At 36.9% G+C, this 22,016-nt stretch overlaps 1 protein-coding gene across 2 annotated transcripts in view; it reads left to right on the top strand.

Annotated features, from left to right (window-relative positions):
- The first annotated feature begins 250 nt into the window (after positions 1-250).
- The window catches only part of SYNDIG1 (synapse differentiation inducing 1), a 33,038-nt gene continuing 11,272 nt past the window's right edge, over positions 251-22,016 (top strand). The window contains exons 1-3 of one of the 2 annotated variants that reach the window (XM_058177803.1): positions 251-385; positions 7,737-8,307; positions 18,838-18,975. In XM_058177803.1, the coding sequence (XP_058033786.1) occupies positions 7,819-8,307; positions 18,838-18,975 (627 nt within the window). In that variant the 5' untranslated portion in view covers positions 251-385; positions 7,737-7,818. Of the gene's footprint in view, positions 386-405; positions 834-7,736; positions 8,308-18,837; positions 18,976-22,016 lie in introns of those variants that run through there. The other variant, XM_058177804.1, reaches the window with a different exon arrangement.

Raw genomic sequence — 22,016 nt, 5'->3', positions numbered from 1 at the left:
ACCGGCTCCCAGTCTCGGTCCGCACCATGGTGGGCCGGCGGCGGCGGCAGCAACCGCGGATGATACGATTCTTACTCTCTGCCGCTTTTCCCGACCTTCTGTGTATTTTTCCCGCCACCACGAGGCGAGACCTCACCGGCTACAGCCCACCCCTCCGTGGAATCGCCGTCTGTTGCTGCTGCTCCTTTTCCCTCCGCGCCCCGAACTCGATGCTTTGATTTGTATCCAGGGCGTTGTAGGTAAGAGGCCAGCGAGAGGGAGGGAGGCAGGCAGGCAGGTGGACTTGGAAAAACAGCCGCTTTCCGGAGGTCCTGCCGCTGTCCCAAATTCGACGGAGACGCCGGAGGTCACCTTCCTCCTGCCTATACTGCTGCGTCGTCCGGAGGTGAGTCCCAGCGCAGAATAGTGGCGGAGGGAGGGCAAGATAAAGGGACGAGGCACAGTCCGCCAAACGTCTCCAAACGCGGGGAAGGAGCTATTTTATCCCGCGTTGGAGCGATTTATAAGTGGCGCAGGACCATAAGCAAGGACGGAGGCGTGGTCGAGAGGTCGTTCCCGGGGTGAACATTAGCCTGAGACTTGAATGTCGTCGGAAATGCGGTGGGGATAAGGCGCGGATTCGCCTTCCTTTCTACAGGGTTAGGAAGCTGCCCACCTTCGATTTGTAGCCCGTCACCAGATTTTCGGAGAAAGAGGCTGTCCCAGTTGGGCTTCGCCTTCGATCTTTCGGGATCGTCATACCTGGGACTCTGTCTGCATGCCAGGCACGTGCGCGCCCGTGGAGTTCCGGACTCTCAGCCCCATCTTGCTTCTCCTGGCGTAAGAGTGAGTAGGTGCGTCTGGACCTGAGCGCTCCTCCAGTCAGATAAAGTTGTTTGCGCTTGTGGTTTTTGTACGCACAGACTTTGTTGCCGAGATGCGCCAATTCTGCATTGCATTTACAATGTGGAGGACATGCTTAGAGAAATAATAGAGGGGCCCCCCTTTAGATTCTTCCCTTCCTCTTGGTCTTCTGTATGCACTACCAGTTTATCCAAATAACTTATATAGTGTACATTTCGGAAGCTGTACATAGATGACGCAATGTTTGAAAGAAATGTGGAGCGACTGGAGGGCTGGCTAAAGAAAACACACTTAACTTTTGGCTGGGGTACCATTCCAGAAGCAACCGATTGAATTGAATTAAAAATTCAATATACTTAATATTATTCATCTCATAAATTTAAATAATTTCTCTCAAATTGAAATTTACCTCACTAGCAACTTTTGAATAGGCTCTAAGGCAGTGGTTCCCAACCAGTGTGCCGCGGCACTAAGGGGTGCCGTGAGATCTTTTGAGGGTGCCGGGAACTTTTGAGCTACGGAGATTTTAAATATCTATTTCCTTATAAGGGTGCCGGGAACTTTTGAAAGGCTTTCCAAGGGTGCCTCAAACAAGAAAAGGTTGTGCCTCAAACAAGAAAAGGTTGGGAACCACTGCTCTAAGGGCTGTCCCCTTGGAGCTTCATTGCATTCCTGGGGCACAGAGGGTATTTATTGTGATATATGCCAAGAGTGTAGCAATTTGTAAGTATGTTTTAAAATAAACAAATACTCAAAAATAGATATTTTGCTGTAAATTTAAATGAGGGACTTCTCTGTCTGTCATTTCTAGATTTCTGTAAAGACAGCTAAGTTATTAGAATTGAATTCTTAACATTCAGGAACTAGCTTCCAAATTGGAGATTTTTAATTCATATTTTAAACTGTTTACTGCATATCTAGATTGATTGATTTGTTTTCAGGTAGGGGAATCAGGTTTGAGATAATACTTTTGATATAATTGAATAGGGAATTAATGTAGGCAACAATATTGGGTTTAATATTACAGTATTTTAATATTAGACCCCCAGATTGATTTAATTGTAAGTGTATTTTAATTTTAGTATGTTAATTTTAATACATGTTTTATTAATCTTTATTCCTTTTATAAATGAAAACTGTTTTGCATGTTTTGGCCCATAAGAGAAACTTAGAAATAGTACTCAGATTTGGTAAAATTATTCAAAGTGACAACTTGTCTATTGACTCTGATGTCAGTATCGATATCTTTTCTCCCCTTTATCTACTGGGTTATAGTAGTTGATTAGTAAAGAAAATCTGACTTTCTTTTTTAGTGCATCGGAATTAGCAAAACTTAATTAGTGATAAAACAATTAAACTGAATGAGAAATAGTACATTCATATCTTGCCTCTGCTATGATCTGGGCTTCTTTAGAAAAATAATTGCCCTTTCTTCACTTGTTCCTTTTCTATAACATAATAAAAGTGTTTATTGGAATGTGATCAGTGTTGTGTAAACAAGGATAATTACATAAAGGAAATTCTGTATTGCAATCATCTAAACCTCTATATCCCAGAAGAGCTCTAAAAATGTGGAATGGGGATGAAAAGGGGGAAAGTCCAGTAGTGAATTTTTCGCACACTTAGGCCTTTCCAAAAAGTCCTCTCTCTTAGAAGAGGATTTTTGGTATAGACAGGTGGTGTTGGTGTGGTAAATAAAAGGAAAATGCCTTAAAAGGATAGGTTCTTAAAAAAAAAAAGATGTGTGAGGTAGGCTAGTCAAAGAGGCTTCTGCATTTATTGGCTGTAAATGAAACACAAACTCTTTTACAGAATTCTGAACAAGCCTGAACTCAAAAATGACTTTCCTCAATAGACAAATAAAATGTTTTAATAATGTCACTTGCTTTTTGATAATTAAGCAAAAATTGTGAGCCCTGTGGTTGCTATGTGCCAATAGATGATAATGGTGAAGAATGATTTATTAAACTTGTATGCTTCCCAACTCTCAATGACCCTGGATGGCTAATAATAATAATAATAAAACAAAGAACTTGCAATAAAACATAAAAAATAAAAATGGTAAGTGCAGTAAACCAGTGCAGGTGGTTCCAGTGGTACTTGGCACACTGGGAGCTGTGCCTAAAGATCTAGGCAAGCACTTAAAAGCAATTGGCGCTGACAAAATCACCATTGGTCAGCTTCAGAAGGCCACCTTACTGGGATTTGCTCGCATAATTCGCTTGGGAAGCGTTTGACTAGTGATCTGTGATACGAAATCCAGCATAGCTATCTCGTTTACTGTGTATACTGTCATAAAACAAAGCAATAAAACATAAAAAATAAAGATGGTAACGACAATGAAATGAGGGATTTCTCTCTCCCTGGCCAAAGCTCTGGTTGGAGAGGCAGGTTTTTCTGGATCTTTTAAACAAGTGCAGAGTGGGGTGGGTTTTCCAGATCTTGGAGGACCTTGTTCCACAGGGCAGACACCAAAAACACAGAAGGCATGCTTCTGAGATCCTGAGAGATGACTGTTAGGGAGGAATGAGGAGACTGGAGACAGACAGAATACTGTACATATTCAGTAATTATGTACAATCCAGCAGCTAGCCTTTCTGACAGCTTGTTCTTATATAGGGAGCTGCCAGAGGGCTCACCGAATCATGTTTGAGTGTTTTTCCCGCTCAAACAATGGACCAGATAGAAAACTATATGACATTGTTTAATCAAAGGAACCCGGATCAGGCCAATGCATCAAGATCAAACCCACAAGATAAATGTTATGGGAGACAGGATGTCCCTCAAGTAACCAGGCACCATATCATGTATAAATAAAGGAACAGTTAAGATTCTATTGCAAATATACTGAGAATTTAAATATTTTTATTTGAAACCAACATACTATATTCTGCATAAATGTACCTTGGGTACATAAAAAGAGTGGGATGTAAATATTCAGCAGCTCCTGAATGGTTCACAGTCATGTACACACTGTTCTATGCAGAATTAACAGCTGAGCATGTTAAATTTTACTTCTTGCATAAATAGAACAGAAATTGATAATTTGTAGTTGCCCAATTATTTAACAAAGGATCATTATTTAAATTAAATTAGTATAGATGTATCTAAATTTGCAGTATTAATTCACCAAAAGTGAATACGTGACAAAAATATATGAAATGTTATTAATGCTGGGTGATGTATGGATGATACATTTTAGAAATACCTTGCAGCATCTACTTGGTGAGACATTATAAAAATAAAATGGGACATTTTAATGGCACTAATGGCTGCACTATTTCAATGTGTATTAGGTAAATCATTTAAGTAAATTATTATATAACAGAACATTGTACCATTTCTGACTCAATCAGATCTAGAAAGTCTTAGCTTTCTATTCTTTGATTTTTTTTGTTTTAAAGCTTTTAGTCTAGCATGGAAGAAAATGAAAAACAGGTTGTTTAGGATGTAGCCTAGTAAAAAATTTTGGCTTCTGTTTTTCCTTGATATCAATGCCTTAGGCAATTCTAAAATGTTCAGAATGAACATTTTTGAAAATAATGTAATTATTCATATTTATAAATTGGAAATAGCTTCCCCAGTATAATCTCCAATTTGTTCTTTATTTGCCTTCTGTGTAAGATAGAGAATTATACTAGTATTTCTGTCTTTCATCATCTACTTTGGTAGTAAATACAGAACAGACAATAATGTTCTTCATGACATTCACAATACATTTGTTGTAAGTATTACAAATTCTTGGAAAACATATTTTCAATTGGAATTTTTAATATTTAAACTTTTGAACTTCTACAGCCTGCTTATAAATCTTTTAATAAGCTTGTCCACTTCTAATGAAGGTCATTATCAGTAAGACCTGTACCAGGATTTGCAAAGTCTTAAAATGAAAGTAAAAATAAACATTATATATTATCTATGGAGAAAGCTATTAATAATTTTAATAAAGGGTAAGGAAAGAGGAGTAAAGAAGGAAGAAATTAGGTAGGCAGGTAAGTAGGAGAGAAGGGAGGGGGAAGAAAGGATAGGAGGAAGAGAAGGAGGGGAAGATAGAAGGTTAGAAAGGGTGGAAGTGAGAAATGGGAAGGAGGAGGGGAAGTAGGAAAGTGAGGAGGAGGATGGTGGGGAAAGTAGAAGAAGCTGTTAAAACACTTCATTATCAGTACCATTATTTACTTTTAATTTTGGCAATGGAATATATAATTCATTACTGTTTTTTGCTCAATATTGCAGAGGTAAAATTGAAATGGAATAATTATTTCTTAAAACTTAAAAGCTCTTCTGCCTAATCTCTTGGAAGTTTTATCTGGCAGCTTCCAGAGACAACCAATTTATTTAGTTATTCATTTACTTAATATATTGATTCACAGCTCATCTTTTTTACTGTGGCCCTATCCATTTACTTTTAGCTCCATCTGCTTTTGAAAGTTACATTTCTCTTCTGAAAGCCATGTACTGTAGGTCTGATTATTTCCTGCATCTCATAAACAGCTGGTTATTCCTGGGGTAAGAAAATAATTTTGTGCGAAGCATAAGTTAGTTGACAGGGAATACTGAACAAAAAGACAATATTTCTGAGTTAGCTTAGGAGGGTGGCTATAATTCAACCCCACCTCCCTCCATTGTTTTTTTTTAAAGTTTTTTATTTTCCATAATAATTCCCACAATTTGACCAGTGTACAGTACAATCACTTATCCAGCAATCGATCCTATACTCAAATTATGCTCAATCGGGCCTGCTCGGTTGCCACTCCCTTCCTTAATCCTTTCTACCCTTCTCATCCTTCTTCTACTTTCCCCACCATCCTCCTCCTCACTTTCCTACTTCCCCTCCTCCTTCCCACTTCTCACTCCCACCCTTTCTAACCCTCTATCTTCCCCTCCTTCTCTTCCTCCTATCCTTTTTTCCCCCTCCCTTCTCTCCTACCTACCTGCCTACCTAATTTCTTCCTTCTTTACTCCTCTTTCCTTACCCTTTCCCTTCTGGAGTGGTTACCAAGCAGCCCCGACTTCACACCATTCCAACTTATTTAATTCTATCATTATTCCTGTACAATGACAATCAATCAATTTATAATCTTCTCCCTCCCCCCATTTCCCCCCCCCCGAGACTTCCCAGAACAGAATACAGGGTATAGTAACTAACAAACATAATCTAAAATATAACATAAAACATAATCCATTTCACACCATCACACTATCAATTCCCACCTCCCTCCATTGTAGTACTGGAATTCATACAAAAGCATCAGCGATGATGGTCCCCATCTGAACACATTTGCAACATCACCTCTCTGATTTATTGGCCCCACGGTTGATTACTGTTAGAATTTTTTTTCTTAACAGTTAACTGCAGTCTCTCTTTGTATTACTGCCAGACATTGACTAGCTAGGTAGTGCATTTCCTGACACACTCATCCCAGATGGCAAAAAAAAGAAAAAAGGCTTCCTGAGTAGGACATGCCTCATAGCACATAAACCAAAACACCCTTTTTTATGGCTAGGAGAAGAAAAGTTTAATCATTTCAGAATCCTATTTCAGAATACTGTTCCTACTTAAAAGGTCTTATCTTGAGACATGTAAGAGGGATTGGATGGAGTGGGGCGGGAATCACTGGAAGATGTACCTGGAAATGGAGGAACATGACCTCAGGAACATCCTGGAAGTCAACAGAAAAAAGCCCTACTCTGAAAAACAAAGGGAAACTCTCCAGCTCCATGGAGGATTAAAACTATTTGGGTTGATTGCAAACAGAGCTAAGTTGGTTTCTCTGAAAAATGGAGGAAAAGAAAGGTATTCAAAATTGGGACTCAGACAACTCCTTAGCCTAGAAATTAATTTTTAATTCTGGATAGATTACATAGTTGCAGGAGCAAATCTGTGTCCATGAAATATGATTCAATATACTGTAAGCACTACTTCTTTACCATATTTACGCCATTCTCTTTTTATATAAATGTGAACAAGTAAGCTTTTTTATATTAAATGATGTGTTGGCTGTACTACAGCATGGGCGGGGGAGTACTGTGCGTGCTGAACAAAGTGTATCAAATTGTGTAGGATTTACAGGATGCTGTCTTTGGCTTCTGCATTTATTAGATGCTCCAGACCAAAGCCTAGCACACTGATTCTTCCTGCAGTGATATCATCGGAGGTACAATTAATGCTCACTCTTTTAAGTGGAATGAGTTTTTAACCAATTGAATTAAAATTGTTTTTTTCTTGAAGACAAGGATTTAAGCATTTAAGTAGTCACTTCTGAAACACTATAATTAGAAAACCTCAAAGGGATTGGTTGTAATAATGTTGGAGAATATTGGTCCCATCATTGCACTTGAACTTTTTGAGTATAGTTATTCATAAAATAACTGTAAAAGTCATCTGTTTCATCTGTTTTGTCCAAATTATTAATAATGTTAATAAAAAAAAAGAGGACAGTGTTTGATGGAATGCTTGTATTCTACCTTTTGCCAATATATTCCTTTCCAATTTATTTTATATCTTATAATATCTCTAAATGTGAGTATTGTGAGTATTGTATATGTAAGAATGTCTGAACAATATTAGCTTATCTAAGACCTAGTTCAGGGAGGTGATTTGAACCAGATGCTTCATGGATCATCTCTCCGGCTCTTGGACCTTACGCTGCATTAGCTGTCCAACGATGTAAAAAACTTCTCTGTTGTAAAATAATTTTCAACACTATCTTCTGTTCATTAACAATGAACATTTGTACCAAATGCTTTAGAAATATGATTTGCATCTGCAAGAGCTAAATTTATTTTCAACTCTTAAGAGCTGGCATTAGATCAGCATAAAGGTGGGCGCTTATTTCCCTTCTATAATGAGCTTTCTTTTTCTCTCTCTCTCTCTCTTTCTCTCTCTTTCTCAGGAAAATGGAATAGTTTTTTTCTATGTGATTTTTATCAGACAAATGACAATTCATTGAGACAACAGAGGAAAAGGAATCCAGGATGGATGGCTTAGTTAAACAGAAAGGTATGCTGAAAAAGCATAATAAGGCAATTGACACCAAGAAGAAGAATGGGTTGATTAACACAAGGAACTTAATGGCTGAAAACAGGGAGGGGTTGGTATCTGTATATCCAACTGCTCAGTATCAGGGTCGGCCAGTTGGGACTCTCTATCCCCCAAATGACCCAATACAACAGCTTCTTGACCCCAGTACTCTGCCACAGACAGTAGAATCCCGCTATCATCCAAACATCATCCTCTATTCAGAAAGCATGCTACGATCGTGGGGAGAAAGCCTGAGTGCAGAATGCTGTGAAACAACTTTTATTGAGGACAAGTCACCCACCAAAGGCTGCCTGGATTATCCTGAAGGCAAATTTGTCAGTCTATCCACAGATGAGATTAAGATCCAGACCCTCTCCTATGATGTGGAAGAAGAAGAAGAAGAAGAAGATGACGACGACGACGACGACTTCCAAGAACTAGAGGTCAGGGAAGTTTTCTTGGTATATTGTCAATTGCAAATAATATGATAGGATAAATTGTGGATTGTAGGATACATTCTGTTTTAAAACATGCTAACCGTGTTAGCATTTTTAAATAATGAAATAATGCCCACCCACAGAAATGACTTGTTAAATTAGATAAATCATTGTTACTTACTTCCTTTACATTTCCTTTGCTGCAATAGATGTAACAGCATCATTCAAGTAGTCCCAAAACAGAAAGAAAAAGGATCCATGTACAAAGATGATTCCCACTTTGCTTGGTTGAGTTCATTTCCATCAGAAGCCAAATTCAGAATTGGGAAGTGTGGGCAGGAAACCCTAATTAACAAGGTGTTTTTGTCCAGACAAACCTTTTAGGATGCAAGAATCCATTGTGTAGACAGTGTTAATTCAGAAAGAAAGGGTTCTTCTGATTGTAGAACTTCAGGAAATATTGCCCTGTTTGCTGGGCTGATGGTTAGAGCAGAAATAAAGGTGAGAAAGTTGTTTTTAAAACATACAGTGACCAATGTGACAAGTGTAGAGCTCCTGTAGCTTTGATTGCATATATAAAAAATGCAGCAGGTATGGGTTACATGATAAGCTACAAGCTGTAACTTTCATCCTCTAAAAACTGTACCTGGATAGGTTTCTTATATGTTTATGTGATTGTGATTGTGTTTTCGTGGAAATGTATAAAATCAGTATAGATGGGCAAAATCTAATCTCTCTGAAATAATTCTGAGATATACAGATACTTAGAACATAAGAAATGCTTCCTGGGATCAAGATTTTAGGAGATTTCTACAGCTAATAGAAGAAATTGACTAATCAATCAGAAGATTATTATGTACTTCATGGTTTATAGGAAGAAATTAAAATAAGAAGTCAGCTGATATGCTCACAAGTGTGAATCAGCTTTAAGATCTCCAAAACTGGAAGAACCAGAAGTGTTGCGGCGAGACTGGCTGGAAAACAGCAGGCTCCGACGAGTCTTGTGAAAATTCAGCCAGACAAACCGCTGTTGGGCGGTGGTGGTCTTCAGACTGGATCTGTCTTGTAGGGATGGTGAAGAAGAAGAGGCACCTCGGATGACCAAGAGGAACAGGCAAGTTCCTTGGAGGTCGGAGGAGACTCTTCAATCCAGCAGCGGGGGCGGCAGCCATTATGACCGTCATGAAGCTGGGGCAACTGGAATAAGATTTGTGCAGGACCGGTGTTTTGGACAGAGTATTGGTACCGGGTGAGTGATTGGCCGGCTCACAGGTAAAAAAGAAGTATTTAAAAATTTTTTAAAGAAGTTCCGATGACAAAATAGCAGCTAATTGGCATTGGGAATGTTAATGGAGGGAGAAGAACAAAACAGAAGTTAAAGCACTAAAGTCCAGAACGGAGCTTGATATTTGGATTGGAAATTGGATTTGGAGATATTAAAATTATTATAAGAAAAAGAAACCTGAAAGAAAATAGTTTCTGAACAAGATTGGACATAATTTTAAAAGTTTTGAACTTTGAAGGAAGAATAAAGAAAAATTCAAAATAGAAAAGCCCTGTAAAGGGAATTTTTCAATTGGATTTGAAATTGGATTTGAAATTGGAATTTGGGGTATATAAAATTAAGAAAAGAAAGAAGAAACTTGAAAAGCATTTGATAAGCAGATTTAATACACAAATTGGATATTTTGCAACTTCGTTGATGTGAAACTTGTGGATTGGAGAGAGACATCTGCTCCTGAAAAAAAACACTACAACAAACAATTTCAAATCTGGAAAAAATTACAGTGACCTTGAGCTACAAGAGCCATGAGAAGTTTGAAGGAGGATTTGTTTTCTTTTAAGCTGTTTGACCTCGACAACCAAAAGAGGTGAAAAATAACAAAACTCTAAAAACAAACCGAAATGTCAAAATGTGGCAGGAACTAATTGAGATGGTCAAATGATGTGTGTATCATTTAATCTTGATAGAAAATGAGAAATTGTATCAGGACATATTCAGTTGGATAAAGAAAGTAAGAACAAGAAGCAAGAAAATAGCACTGAAGAGAAAGACATTGATGATGAAAAATTAAATGATTACATTGGGAGTAACAATGAAAAAAAGAGAAGGGATAGAAGGAAACAACCTGCAAAAAAGAAGCAAACTAAGGGAAGAAAAGGAACGGGGAAAAGGCTAGAGGAAAATATTTTGAATGATTACACTGGGATTAACAGTGGCAAAAATAGAGAGGATAGGACGAAGCAAGAGAGAAAAGAAAAGGGGAAAGGATTAGGCACAAAAATGTTAAATCATTACACTGAGATCAACAGTGGGGAAATAAGAAAGTGAGAGGAGAAAAGGGGAATTGATCAGATGGGAACTTAGGGCAAACTAAACAAGTAAAGGATTTAAAAGTCAAAGGAAGGATACAGAAAAAAAGACATAATAATTATAAAAAGAAAAAAAAAGAAAAAAGAAAATGAGAGAATGGGATAAAGGGAGAAAAATTTTAAGAGGTGGATTGCTGTATGGACCAAGAGAAAAGGACTAATTAATGTAAAGGAGGAAGGGTAATAGGATATATACCTATAGTAATGTGAACTGTATTATTATTATTAATATTTGTGTTGTTAATACAAATTAAATGAATTGTATTAATATCAGTATTGTAAAAATTAAATTGTGATATAAATTGTGAAATACAAAAAGAATGGTATAATAATAATAATAATAATAATAATATTTTAATTTGTATACCGCCCTTCTCCCGAAGGACTCAGGGCGGTGAACAGGCAGATAAAATATAGATACTCACAATAATTAAAAACATCCCTTAAAAAACTAATTTAAATGCCCAAAATGTTAAATCATTACACTGAGATCAACAGTGGGGAAATAAGAAAACAAATTGATGATGAAAATTAAATGATTACACTGAGATCAACAGTGGGGAAATAAGAAAACAAATTGATGATGAAAATTAAATGAATTGTATTAATATGACATTATGATATATTTAGAAGGGGTTAATATGACATTATGATATATTTAGAAGGGGTTAAGATATGGAAATTCAAATTAAATTGAAATTGAATAAGATATTAATAGAAATTAAGAAAAAGAAGATGATTAAGAGATTAAGGAAATGTTTGTATCTGAAAAAGGTGGTGTGAAAAATAAATCTGAAGAAATACATTGTTTTTGATAAAATAGTAAAATGATTAATAGGGAAATAAGAAATGATAAATTGGTCCACCTTAGAAAATAATTGACATTAAGAGATAAATGTGAAATATCAAGCTACAATTAAAAAAAATAGAAACTAAGGATGGAAATAGCTATGTTTAAATTAAAGGGTTTCAATAGAAAAAAGGAAATAAGAGAAAACAAATTGATGATGATTTACAAATGTGGTGATTTTGAGAAATATATGTGATAAATGGAGAAATAAGATAATGAAATGAAATAAGATTAAGATTGGAGGTTAGGGCAGATGATAATATTGATTATATATTAAATATTAAGTAGAGATGAAAAATAAAAAAGTAGAAAAAAGAATATTATGGCAGAAATTGAAATATATAAATTACATTTGGGAAATATTTATGTTATAAGCTGTATAAATTTTGACTCAGTCAATACTCTATTTAGAAAAAATGTACTATTTGTTTGTATGTATGTTTGTTTGTTTTTTAAAAAAATAAAAAAAATAATATAAAAAAAGATCTCCAAAACTGTTGGTCTATTTAGTTGGTTGCTTCTTAAAAGAAGCAAAAATTATATACCAAAATAAAGTCCAAAAAGGTAAAAAGAATAACTTGTATAATTCAGAGCAGAAAATGGAATAGAATAGAGATTCAGACATTACTGAAGCAGCATAAGGAGTACCATGTTGCTTTTGTGACAAATTGTAGCCTTATACAGGTAGTCCTCAATTTACAACAGTTTGTTAGTGACCATTCGAAGTTACAACAGCACTGAAAAAAGTGACATGATCATTTTTCACACTTACAACTGTTGCAGCATCCCCATGGTGACATAATTAAAATTCAGAGGCTTGGCAATGGACTCATATTTATGATGGCCGCAGTGTCCCAGGGTTATGTGATCCCATTTTGTGACCTTCCGACAAGCAAACTCAGTGGGGAAGCCAGATTCACTTAACAACTGTGTTACTAATTTAGCAACTGCAGTAATTCATTTAACAACTTTGGCAAGAAAGGATGTAAAATGGGGCAAAACTCACTTTACAAATATCTCAGCAACGGAAATTTTGGGCTCAATTGTAAATGTAATTTGAGAACGACCTGTATCTCCATCTATGGGATGTGAGTTACTACCGTATTTTTCGGAGTATAAGATGCTCCGGACTATAAGGCGCACCTGCCTTTTTTGGTGAGGAAAACAACAAAAAGAAATCTGCCTCTGCCTCTCGGCAATTTTTCCTCGTTGCAGCAAACAGCAGCCTGCTTTACTTTCATCAAACAATATGACTTATATACTTGCATTGTATGTTGGTACAAGCGTAAAAGTCTGGGCTTTGTGCTGCAGTGTTGATTGCAGCAATAAATGTGTGGCTCATTGTGGCTTGTATTGGCTTTATAGGAACTTACAGGCTCAATTTATAATACCTCACAGAATAAAATATCCAGGAAATACTGATCTCTTCTATGTACAACTGTTATCAGACCAGTACGAAGAAATTTCTCTGAATGTGGCCAAATTCTGTTATGCTGTGTGCCAAATTAGACAGACTCTAACTGCTCACTGATAATCCATCATCGATTGTAATAGAGTGTTTTGTCTTTTATTAATTTTTAATTTTTTTATTATTGTTTATAATGCTTTTATTTGTAACACTAAACTATGACTGTAATAAAAATTGATTGATTGTATCGGATGTCTGTGGGAGAGGTGGTTAGCTTGTGATAAGCCAGTTGTTGAATATATTCTGAAGAGACACAGGTATTGCTGAAGTGCTAGAATAAAGTGCTACGTTCAAACTGGATGCATTTACTGTTTGCTTATTTGAACTGAAGTAATCAACGAGTCAATTAATGAAATTGCTTTCCTTTTTCCTTGTCCGTGTCTGTAGCTTCACTTAAAAAAAAAAACAAAACCCAACAACAATACCCAGTTCCTTGTGTCTCAATTTCAAATAACTTCAAATTAAAAAAATATTCAAGTTTCCCCCTTCATCTGGCTGTCTCTCAACTGCCTATTTGGCAATACTACCGTTAATTTCACTCTGGAGTCTAAGGACATCTTTTAAATAATGTTTTTTCCCCCTGTCTGTTGGCAGCTAATATATAACTCCAAGTCACTTTCTTTTAAAGAAAGATGCTGGGCTTGACATTGTCATTGTCAGCAGTGTGTCCCAGGAGCTGTATCATTTTTGAAATATTGATCAGAACTCTTAACTTGTACTCCAGATTACCTTCTTATTGGGAGTTTTTTTTTTTTTGATATATCCTTTTGCATTATTTTTTTCTCCTATTCTAGTGGCATGGTGTTCTTGTGGTGAAGACACACTCACCTCCCACTTGTAAGGTTGAGAGTTCAATCCCAGGTAATGGCAAATATTTCTTTCTCAGAGAAATATCTGCTGCAAACTCTACATTATTTATTTATTTATTTATTATTTAGATTTTTATACCGCCCTTCTCCCGAAGGACTCAGGGCGGTGAGGTGTCAGGTCCTGACATGGTGTCAGGAAGGGCATCTGGCCAGTAAATGCTCAGCTCCATACAGTCACCCTGACTCTATCTAAAAATAAGGGATTACAGGGTTAGGGGTAGGGTTAAAAGGAGTTTTTTCTTAATGATAGTCATGCTCAGATATCTTCTATGATTCCGTCTTGGTAAGTCCATTAGATATTCCCATGATTTATTAATCTAAACCAAAATCTTACAGATTGTTCTTCATTAGCCTTCTCCAATTTGGTATCCCCAATACTCATAATACTAATCAAATCAATTAACCTTAAACCTTGGAATTATAGGAGATACAGGACAACTGCATTTGAAAGCAAAACAGTTCTATGCATTCCAAGGCATTTTATTAAGACTTATAATGCATAAATACAATAAGGAATAAGCAAAAGTACTTGATATTGTTGAGCCTAGATTGGGGATAGGAACTGGGTTCCAGTCCAAATTCAATATAAAATCTGCTGACTACCACCATAATAATAATAATAGTAATAATAATAATAATAATAATAATGATGATGATGATGATAATAATAATGATAACAACAACAACAACAGAGTTGGAAGGGACCTTGGAGGTCTTGTAGTCCAACCCCCTGCCCAGGCAGGGGGTTTAAAACTATATGGCTTGGATCTTCAGAAATAAAAGGACCTTTCTTGGCTGGGATGGCCTGAATTCACATGCAAGGGTTACCTTGAAAGCACTATAGAAGGGGTGGGGGCTGATGATGGGCACTCTTTTTTGAAGGCTCCCTCTTTATGTAACAACCTGCCCCCTAGGCCAGTGATTCTCAACCTTTATAGTGCTGCGACCCCTTTAATACAATTCCCTACGATGTGGCGACCCCAACAGTAAAATTATTTTCGTTTTGAATTTATCGTGCCTGAAGCCATATTGGCTAGCGATCTGAACTGCTTGCAATTGCCTTGAGGACGGAGGCATTAGAATAGAATAGAATAGAATAGAATAGAATAGAATAGAATAGAATAGAATAGAATAGAATAGAATTTTATTGGCCAAGTGTGATTGGACACACAAGGAATTTGTCTTGGTGCATATGCTCTCAGTGTACATAAAAGAAAAGATACGTCCATCAAGGTACAACATTTACAACACAATTTATGGTCAATATATCAATATAAATCATAAGGATTGCCAGCAACAAGTTATAGTCATACAGTCATAAGTGGAAAGAGATTGGTGATGGGAACTATGAGACGATTAATAGTAGTGCAGATTCAGTAAATAGTTTGACAGTGTTGATGGAATTATTTGTTTAGCAGAGTGATGGCCTTTGGGAAAAAACTGTTCTTGTGTCTAGTTGTTCTGTGTGCAGTGCTCTATAGAGTCGTTTTGAGGGTAGGAGTTGAAACAGTTTATGTCCAGGATGCGAGGGGTCTGTAAATATTTTCACGGCCCTCTTCTTGATTCGTGCAGTATACAGGTCCTCAATGGAAGGCAGGTTGGTAGCAATTATTTTTTCTGCAGTTCTAATTATCCTCTGAAGTCTGTGTTTTTCTTGTTGGGTTGCAGAACCGAACCAGACAGTTATAGAGGTGCAAATGACAGACTCAATAATTCCTCTGTAGAACTGGATCAGCAGCTCCTTGGGCAGTTTGAGCTTACTGAGTTGGCGCAGAAAGAACATTCTTTGTTGTCCTTTTTTAATGATGTTTTTGATGTTAGCTGTCCATTTTAGATCTTGCGATATGATAGAACCTAGAAATTTGAAGGTTTCTACTGTTGATACTGTGTTGTCAAGTATTGTGAGAGGTGGAAGTATGGAAGGGTTTCTCCTAAAGTCTACCACCATTTCTACGGTTTTGAGTGTGTTCAGTTCCAGATTGTTTTGGTTGCACCACAAGGCTAGTCGTTCGACCTCTCGTCTATATGCGGATTCATCATTGTCTCGAATGAGACCAATCACTGTTGTGTCATCTGCGAACTTCAGTAGCTTAACAGATGGATCATTGGAGATGCAGTCATTGGTATACAGAGAGAAGAGAAGTGGGGAGAGCACACAGCCTTGGGGGGGCCCTGTGCTAATTGTACAGGTATTTGATGTGATCTTGCTTAGCTTCACCTGCTGCTTCCTGTTTGTTAGGAAGCTTGTGATCCACTTACAAGTCTGTTCCGGTACCTGTAGCTGGTTTAGCTTAGTTAGAAGAATGTCTGGAATGATGGTATTGAATGCTGAACTAAAGTCTACAAAAGGACCCTTGCATAGGTCTTGGGAGACACAAGATGTTGTAGGATGTAGTGCAGAGCCATATTAACAGCATCATCTGTTGATCTATTTGCTCGGTATGCAAATTGCAAGGGGTCTAACAGCGGATCCGTGATGGTTTTCAGGTAGGAAAGCACTAGCCTTTCAAAGGTTTTCATGACTACAGATGTTAAAGCAACTGGTCTGTAGTCATTCAGTTCCTTGATGGTGGGCTTCTTCGGCACTGGGATGATGGTAGAGCGTTTGAAGCAAGAAGGAACATAACACATCTCTAGTGATTTATTGAAAATATGGGTGAAGATGGGGGCCAATTGGTCAGCAGACTTTTAAGCAAGAAGGAGTTATCTTGTCTGGGCCTGGAGCTTTTCCTGGCTTTTGTCTGTGAAATAGGTCCTGCACTTCCTTTTCTGTGATCACTAGGGGTTGTGAACCCAATGAAATGGGGTCAGTTGTAGGAGGCTTGGCTGTTGTTGGTGTGTCTGAGATGGGGGTTGTGGAGATAGGTGGCTGTGGTTTCCTTTCAAACCTGCAGTAAAACTCATTCAGGTCATCTGCCAGTTGTTGATTACCTTCAGCCTGAGAAGGAGGTTTGCCATAGCCGGTGATATTTTTAAGAGTTTTCCACATGTTTGCTGGTTCATTTGCTGAGAATTGATTCTTTAGCTTTTCAGAGTAGTTTCTTTTTGCTGCTCTGATCTCCCTTGTTAGTGCATTTCTGGCCTGATTGTACAGCATTTTATCACCTTTAAAGTGGAGACTCCTCCCCTATTAAGTTTATCGCGCCTGAAGCCAGATTAGGCTAGCGATTGGGAGTGATTGCAGCTGGCTTGAGAGGGAGACATCAGAGCAAAGATTTCTCTCTTTTTTAATTCATCGCGCCTGAAGCCGAATTCGGCTAGCGATTTGAAGAGCCTGCAGCTGGCTTGTGGAGTCAACCATTGGCGCGCGATTCTTTGACTCGCAAGTTTACTTTCCATATTTCCGATGGTCTTAGGCGACCCCTGGCAAATTGTCATTCGACCCCCAACGGGGTCACGACCCACAGGTTGAGAACCACTGCTCTAGGCCCTCTGCCTTCTGGTTTCCATTCTTACTGCATTCCAGCAATTGGTAAAGACGTGGATCTTCTGACAGACCCTTGAGTTGATTACAGAGCCACCAACATTGAAATTTAATTATATTACTATTATTGTATATTTATTACTATAAAGTGCCTAGAGTCTCACAGTTTTGTGGAGTTGTAAGAATATTAAACTCAAGGTATTCCTCTAGGATGCTCCTTGGGGTGAAATGAAATTAAATACACTGAATGAAATTATGTAGTTGGCCAATAGAAGTAGGAGTAGAGATAAGAGGGTATGTAGTCTAGATGGTGGTTGGATTTGTATTATCACTATTTTATATTACTGCTTTTCCCTTAAACAAGGGAAGACTGCTGTATTTCCAGTTTAGATCTAGTTTCTCTGACTTTTCCCAAGCCTTATTTGTTTTGCTAGTGTCTCTTTAGCTACTAATCATCAGTCAGCTTGAAATGAATTCAAATATCAGAATGTGTTTGTGTCTCACTGTCATCTGCTTCCAATTTCATCTACCTCAATAGCTGATCAAACACTGCTATAGCCACAGCGCAAGGATTTCATTAAAACATTGTTTTGAATGTAAAAGTATTCCATGTTACACGGATGTATTATTATCTGAACCTCATTTAAGCTTACTATTTGAAGAGTTTGGGCTGTTGGCCAACATATATCTTATGTTTACTCATTTAGTCTATTTGATTTTTAATAGATTCTTTTTTCTGTAGTTGCCAGCTGACAAAGCTGGAAAAGAATTTTATTTGGTTGATGAGTGGCATCTGGTATTTTAATCTTCCCCATAGCAAATTAAATGTTGTTTAGCATTTGGCCTTTTGTTATGAGTTATCCTTTAACCATCTTCAGAAAATCCATTCAGACTTAAAAATGTGAGCAGAGCCAAGTAAGTAATTCTAATAACAAAGTCATGTGTTGGTCTGGCCTGATTTATTGCTTTTGTATATACAGAGAATGCTTGCAAGATGAAAGGCTTAACACATACAAGAGTGTGTGCCAAGGGATATATTCAAGTAGATGTGTTTCTTAATCTGAACCCATGTAGCCATGGTCTCATGCTGATTCAGATAACCAAAAATGTCACAACCATCACAAATCACCCCATAATACAGATAGTGGGGATATGTTTCAGTGTTCTTAAATAGTATAGGGATAACTTTTTACCATTATGACACTCGTGGTGATTTCCCTCTTTTTAAAATCTGTTGCTGCAAGAGGTTGGTCACTGTGTTGCAGAATAGGATGACCCTCCTTCATCATAATTTTAAGAAGTGAAAAGTTACCTTTTCTGTAGTAATTTCTAATAATGTCATCCTATCAGAACTTTTTTTAAAAAAACATGATTCTTCTAAAATGTTCTTTCATTGCAGGAGAGTACAAATATCTCTTATCCATAATTTCAGCCAGAAAATTCTATGTTGCCTTGAAGAAAATGGATCATAGGTATGCCTGATGCAGAGAGAAAGGGCTAGTCTTGCCAGTAACTTGTCGTACTTCATGGTCCTTTTCTCTGGCTGTTTCAGAGTGATTACTCAAGTGACACCGACAGTGAAGACCATTTCCTTATGATGCCTCCCAGGGATCATCTTGGACTCAGTGTATTCTCCATGCTGTGTTGTTTCTGGCCATTGGGAATAGCTGCTTTCTATTTGTCACATGAGGTATTTGTACAATTTTATTATTCCATTTAGCTTTGTATGGCAGAGAGGCAATGTCCCATTAGTATAGAGATGATAATATGATAATATTATTTTATTAGATTTATTATTTATTATTATAATCTATTATTATAATAGATAAAATTGTTTTATAATACCAATAGTTATTTAAATGTGTTGGTCCATGAGAAAAAACTCACAGTTGAACAGTCCTTTTATTACTAATCAGAATGCCACATGTTCACAAATATGCAAGAAATTTATATGTTTCTATGTACTGTATGAATTTAAAATACCTGTGTGGCCACCCATCTTATATGTCACAAATTTGGGCAGCTCACAAAATCTTCACAAATATTGATTTACATAGCTAGTTTTACTTCTGATTAAATGTGCACAAAAAAGCACCAGCAAAATTGTGAACCCTTTGGGGGCTAACCTGTGATATACAAGATTGAAAAATAGCCTTCCCAATATCATCTGTTCTGATGTGTTGGGAACAAAACTCTAGCAGTTCCCTGGTAATTCTGAGAATAGGTCTTAATCCATTTGGGAGATATGAAACAGGGAGGAATAGCTGTAGTCATGCTTTAATAACATATGCATCACATACATGCGTGTTTTAATAATGTATTTTTATCCTTGTTGGTATATGAGTGAATTTGTAATTGACTTACCCTTCCTCTTACACTTTTTGCATCCTAAAATTATTATTATTCAGTCATTTCTTCATTTTTTTGACCCATTGGATATTATTTCCTTGAATTCTTCATATAAACAAAGAATCATAAGTTTAATCTTGTATTATCAGTGATAGTATCTATTTACCTTGTTTTTTTGTCAGTGTCTTGTTCAGCTGCCTTTTTCTAAACACCAAGGTCTTCTCCAATGATTCTCAACCTCACATTAGGTTCCAACATACCTAAGTCTTTGCTTCATTATTAGTTTCCAATGGGAAGTCTAGTTTACTTCATGTAATATTGAATGATTTATTATTCTGCAGTGCAGGATATTTTCCCAGCATCGTGATTCAAATTCATAATTTTTCTTTGTTCAACCTTTCTCATGGCCCAGCTTTCACAGCCATATCTTACAACTAGCCTTAGTGGTGCATACCTTTGCTGTCAATATGATTCCTTTAATATTTTGTCTAAATTTGTTGCAGACTTTCTCCCAAGTAGTAGACACCTCTTTATTTAATGATTGCAGCAATGATCTCTGTGAAATTTTAAGCCTAGCAGTATAAAATTGATTTCTGTTTCTATATATATTTGCATTCAATTTGTCTGCTGAAATAATCTTTTTAAGCAGCAATCAATTTTTGCACTCCTTTATTTTCAGCAAAACATTCTCTAAAACATCTATCAAAGTATTATCAGCATATCTGAAGTTGATGTTTTTCCCAGCAATTTTAATTCCATTTTCTGTCTTTTAGTCCATAATTTCTCATGATATAGTTGCCTATAAATTAAAAGACAAGGTGACAGTATGCAGTCTTAGTGCATGTTTTTTCCATTTTTGGACCAAACTTTAGTTGTTCCATATTCTTTTCTAATAAATTTAAAGGCTAGTATGCTGTGGTCTACAAAGTAAACACACTTGTATATTCAAAAAAGGGGGATAGGTCTTTTTAGAACTCCCTTCCCTTCTCTGCTATCCACTGAATGTTAACAATATTGTTTCTGTTCCCTGCCTCTTCTGAATACTGTTTGGCAATTCTTGTTGCATGTATTGTTGAAGTGTGGATTGCAAAAGTTTGTATATTATCTTAATAGGATGTGAGAGAAGTGCAATTGGTTATTACCTGCAAGGTCCTTCATGGCACATCACATATCCTTCCAGGGTATGTGAAGAGCCATCTCGCCCCAATGGGACTAGCTTGCCTCACTCATTCCAGACGAAGAGATCTGTTGCAGACCCCATCTGTTAAGGAATTCTAGTTGATGGGGTCAGTGGTGGGAACCTGTAGCCCCTGCGCTGTAGAACATTCTGCTCCTGGAAGTGAAAACTGCTCCCACACTTTTAGCCTTCTGCAAGGCATTGACACTTGGTTTTGCCAGTTGATTTGGAACCCCAAAGGGGCGCTGTCCACTGGAAGTGATTGACGAGGTAAGAAGACAGTCTCACCCTGATGCTGTCCATCAGCTTGGTTCTAGTTTTTTATATCACTTTTTAAACTTTAATTATGTTTCTTTTTACTATTTGTAAGTACCCAGAGAGGGCAGCATATAAATTTAACAAACAAACAAACAAGCAAACAAATCACTTTATGGTATTTTGAGCATCCTTTAGCACTGCCCTTTTTGGTATTGGAACACAAATTGTTCTCTCTTTTTTTGTTTAATTGTCCATTTCTGTATTTCCCATAGATGCTTGCACACTACAAATACCATTTTAACTACCTAATTTAAATATATTCTGCTGGTTTTTTGTCATCTTTTGCATATTTGTTTGGAATATTTTCTATTTACTTGAGTGCTTGACTCAACTTCACAGATGAAATCCTCCAAAAGAACATTCCTATGAAGTACAATCTCTATTCTATCCTAAGTGCCTTATATATTGGGCATGTCATTCTAGCCCTTTTACACTCTCTTCCCAGGTCCAGTATTGATTTCCCTGGTCATGTTAATCTGAGTAACCATTTGTTTCACAGTCACATAAATCCTAAAATGTTCTGGTGCTTAGCTATTGAATACAATTTGAACCAAAGTATTTTCAGAGTTCCCTGCAGGGACCAGTTATCCCAGGGCTCCTCCAACAGAAGATATGACTGTCAAACATCAGCAACTCAAAATAAAAACTGCTTTTACCTTTCCATGCTTACTATTTCTTATCAGTTGATCATCAACTGATCAACATCAGTTGATGATCAGTTGATGATCAGTTGATCATCTCACTCTCTGTAACCTGCATCTGTTTTAAATTGACTGGATCTTTATTTACATTTCTACTGTATGCGAGTTAATCCATTTTGCTTGTCCTTGCTTTTAAAAAATAAATTTATTTTGGCCTGGAAAATTTTTTGGAATAGGATGAATGAA

Source organism: Ahaetulla prasina, chromosome 3 (assembly GCF_028640845.1).
Source record: "Ahaetulla prasina isolate Xishuangbanna chromosome 3, ASM2864084v1, whole genome shotgun sequence".
Classification (NCBI taxonomy): domain Eukaryota; kingdom Metazoa; phylum Chordata; class Lepidosauria; order Squamata; family Colubridae; genus Ahaetulla; species Ahaetulla prasina.
This window is presented reverse-complemented; position numbering and strand designations above follow the sequence as displayed.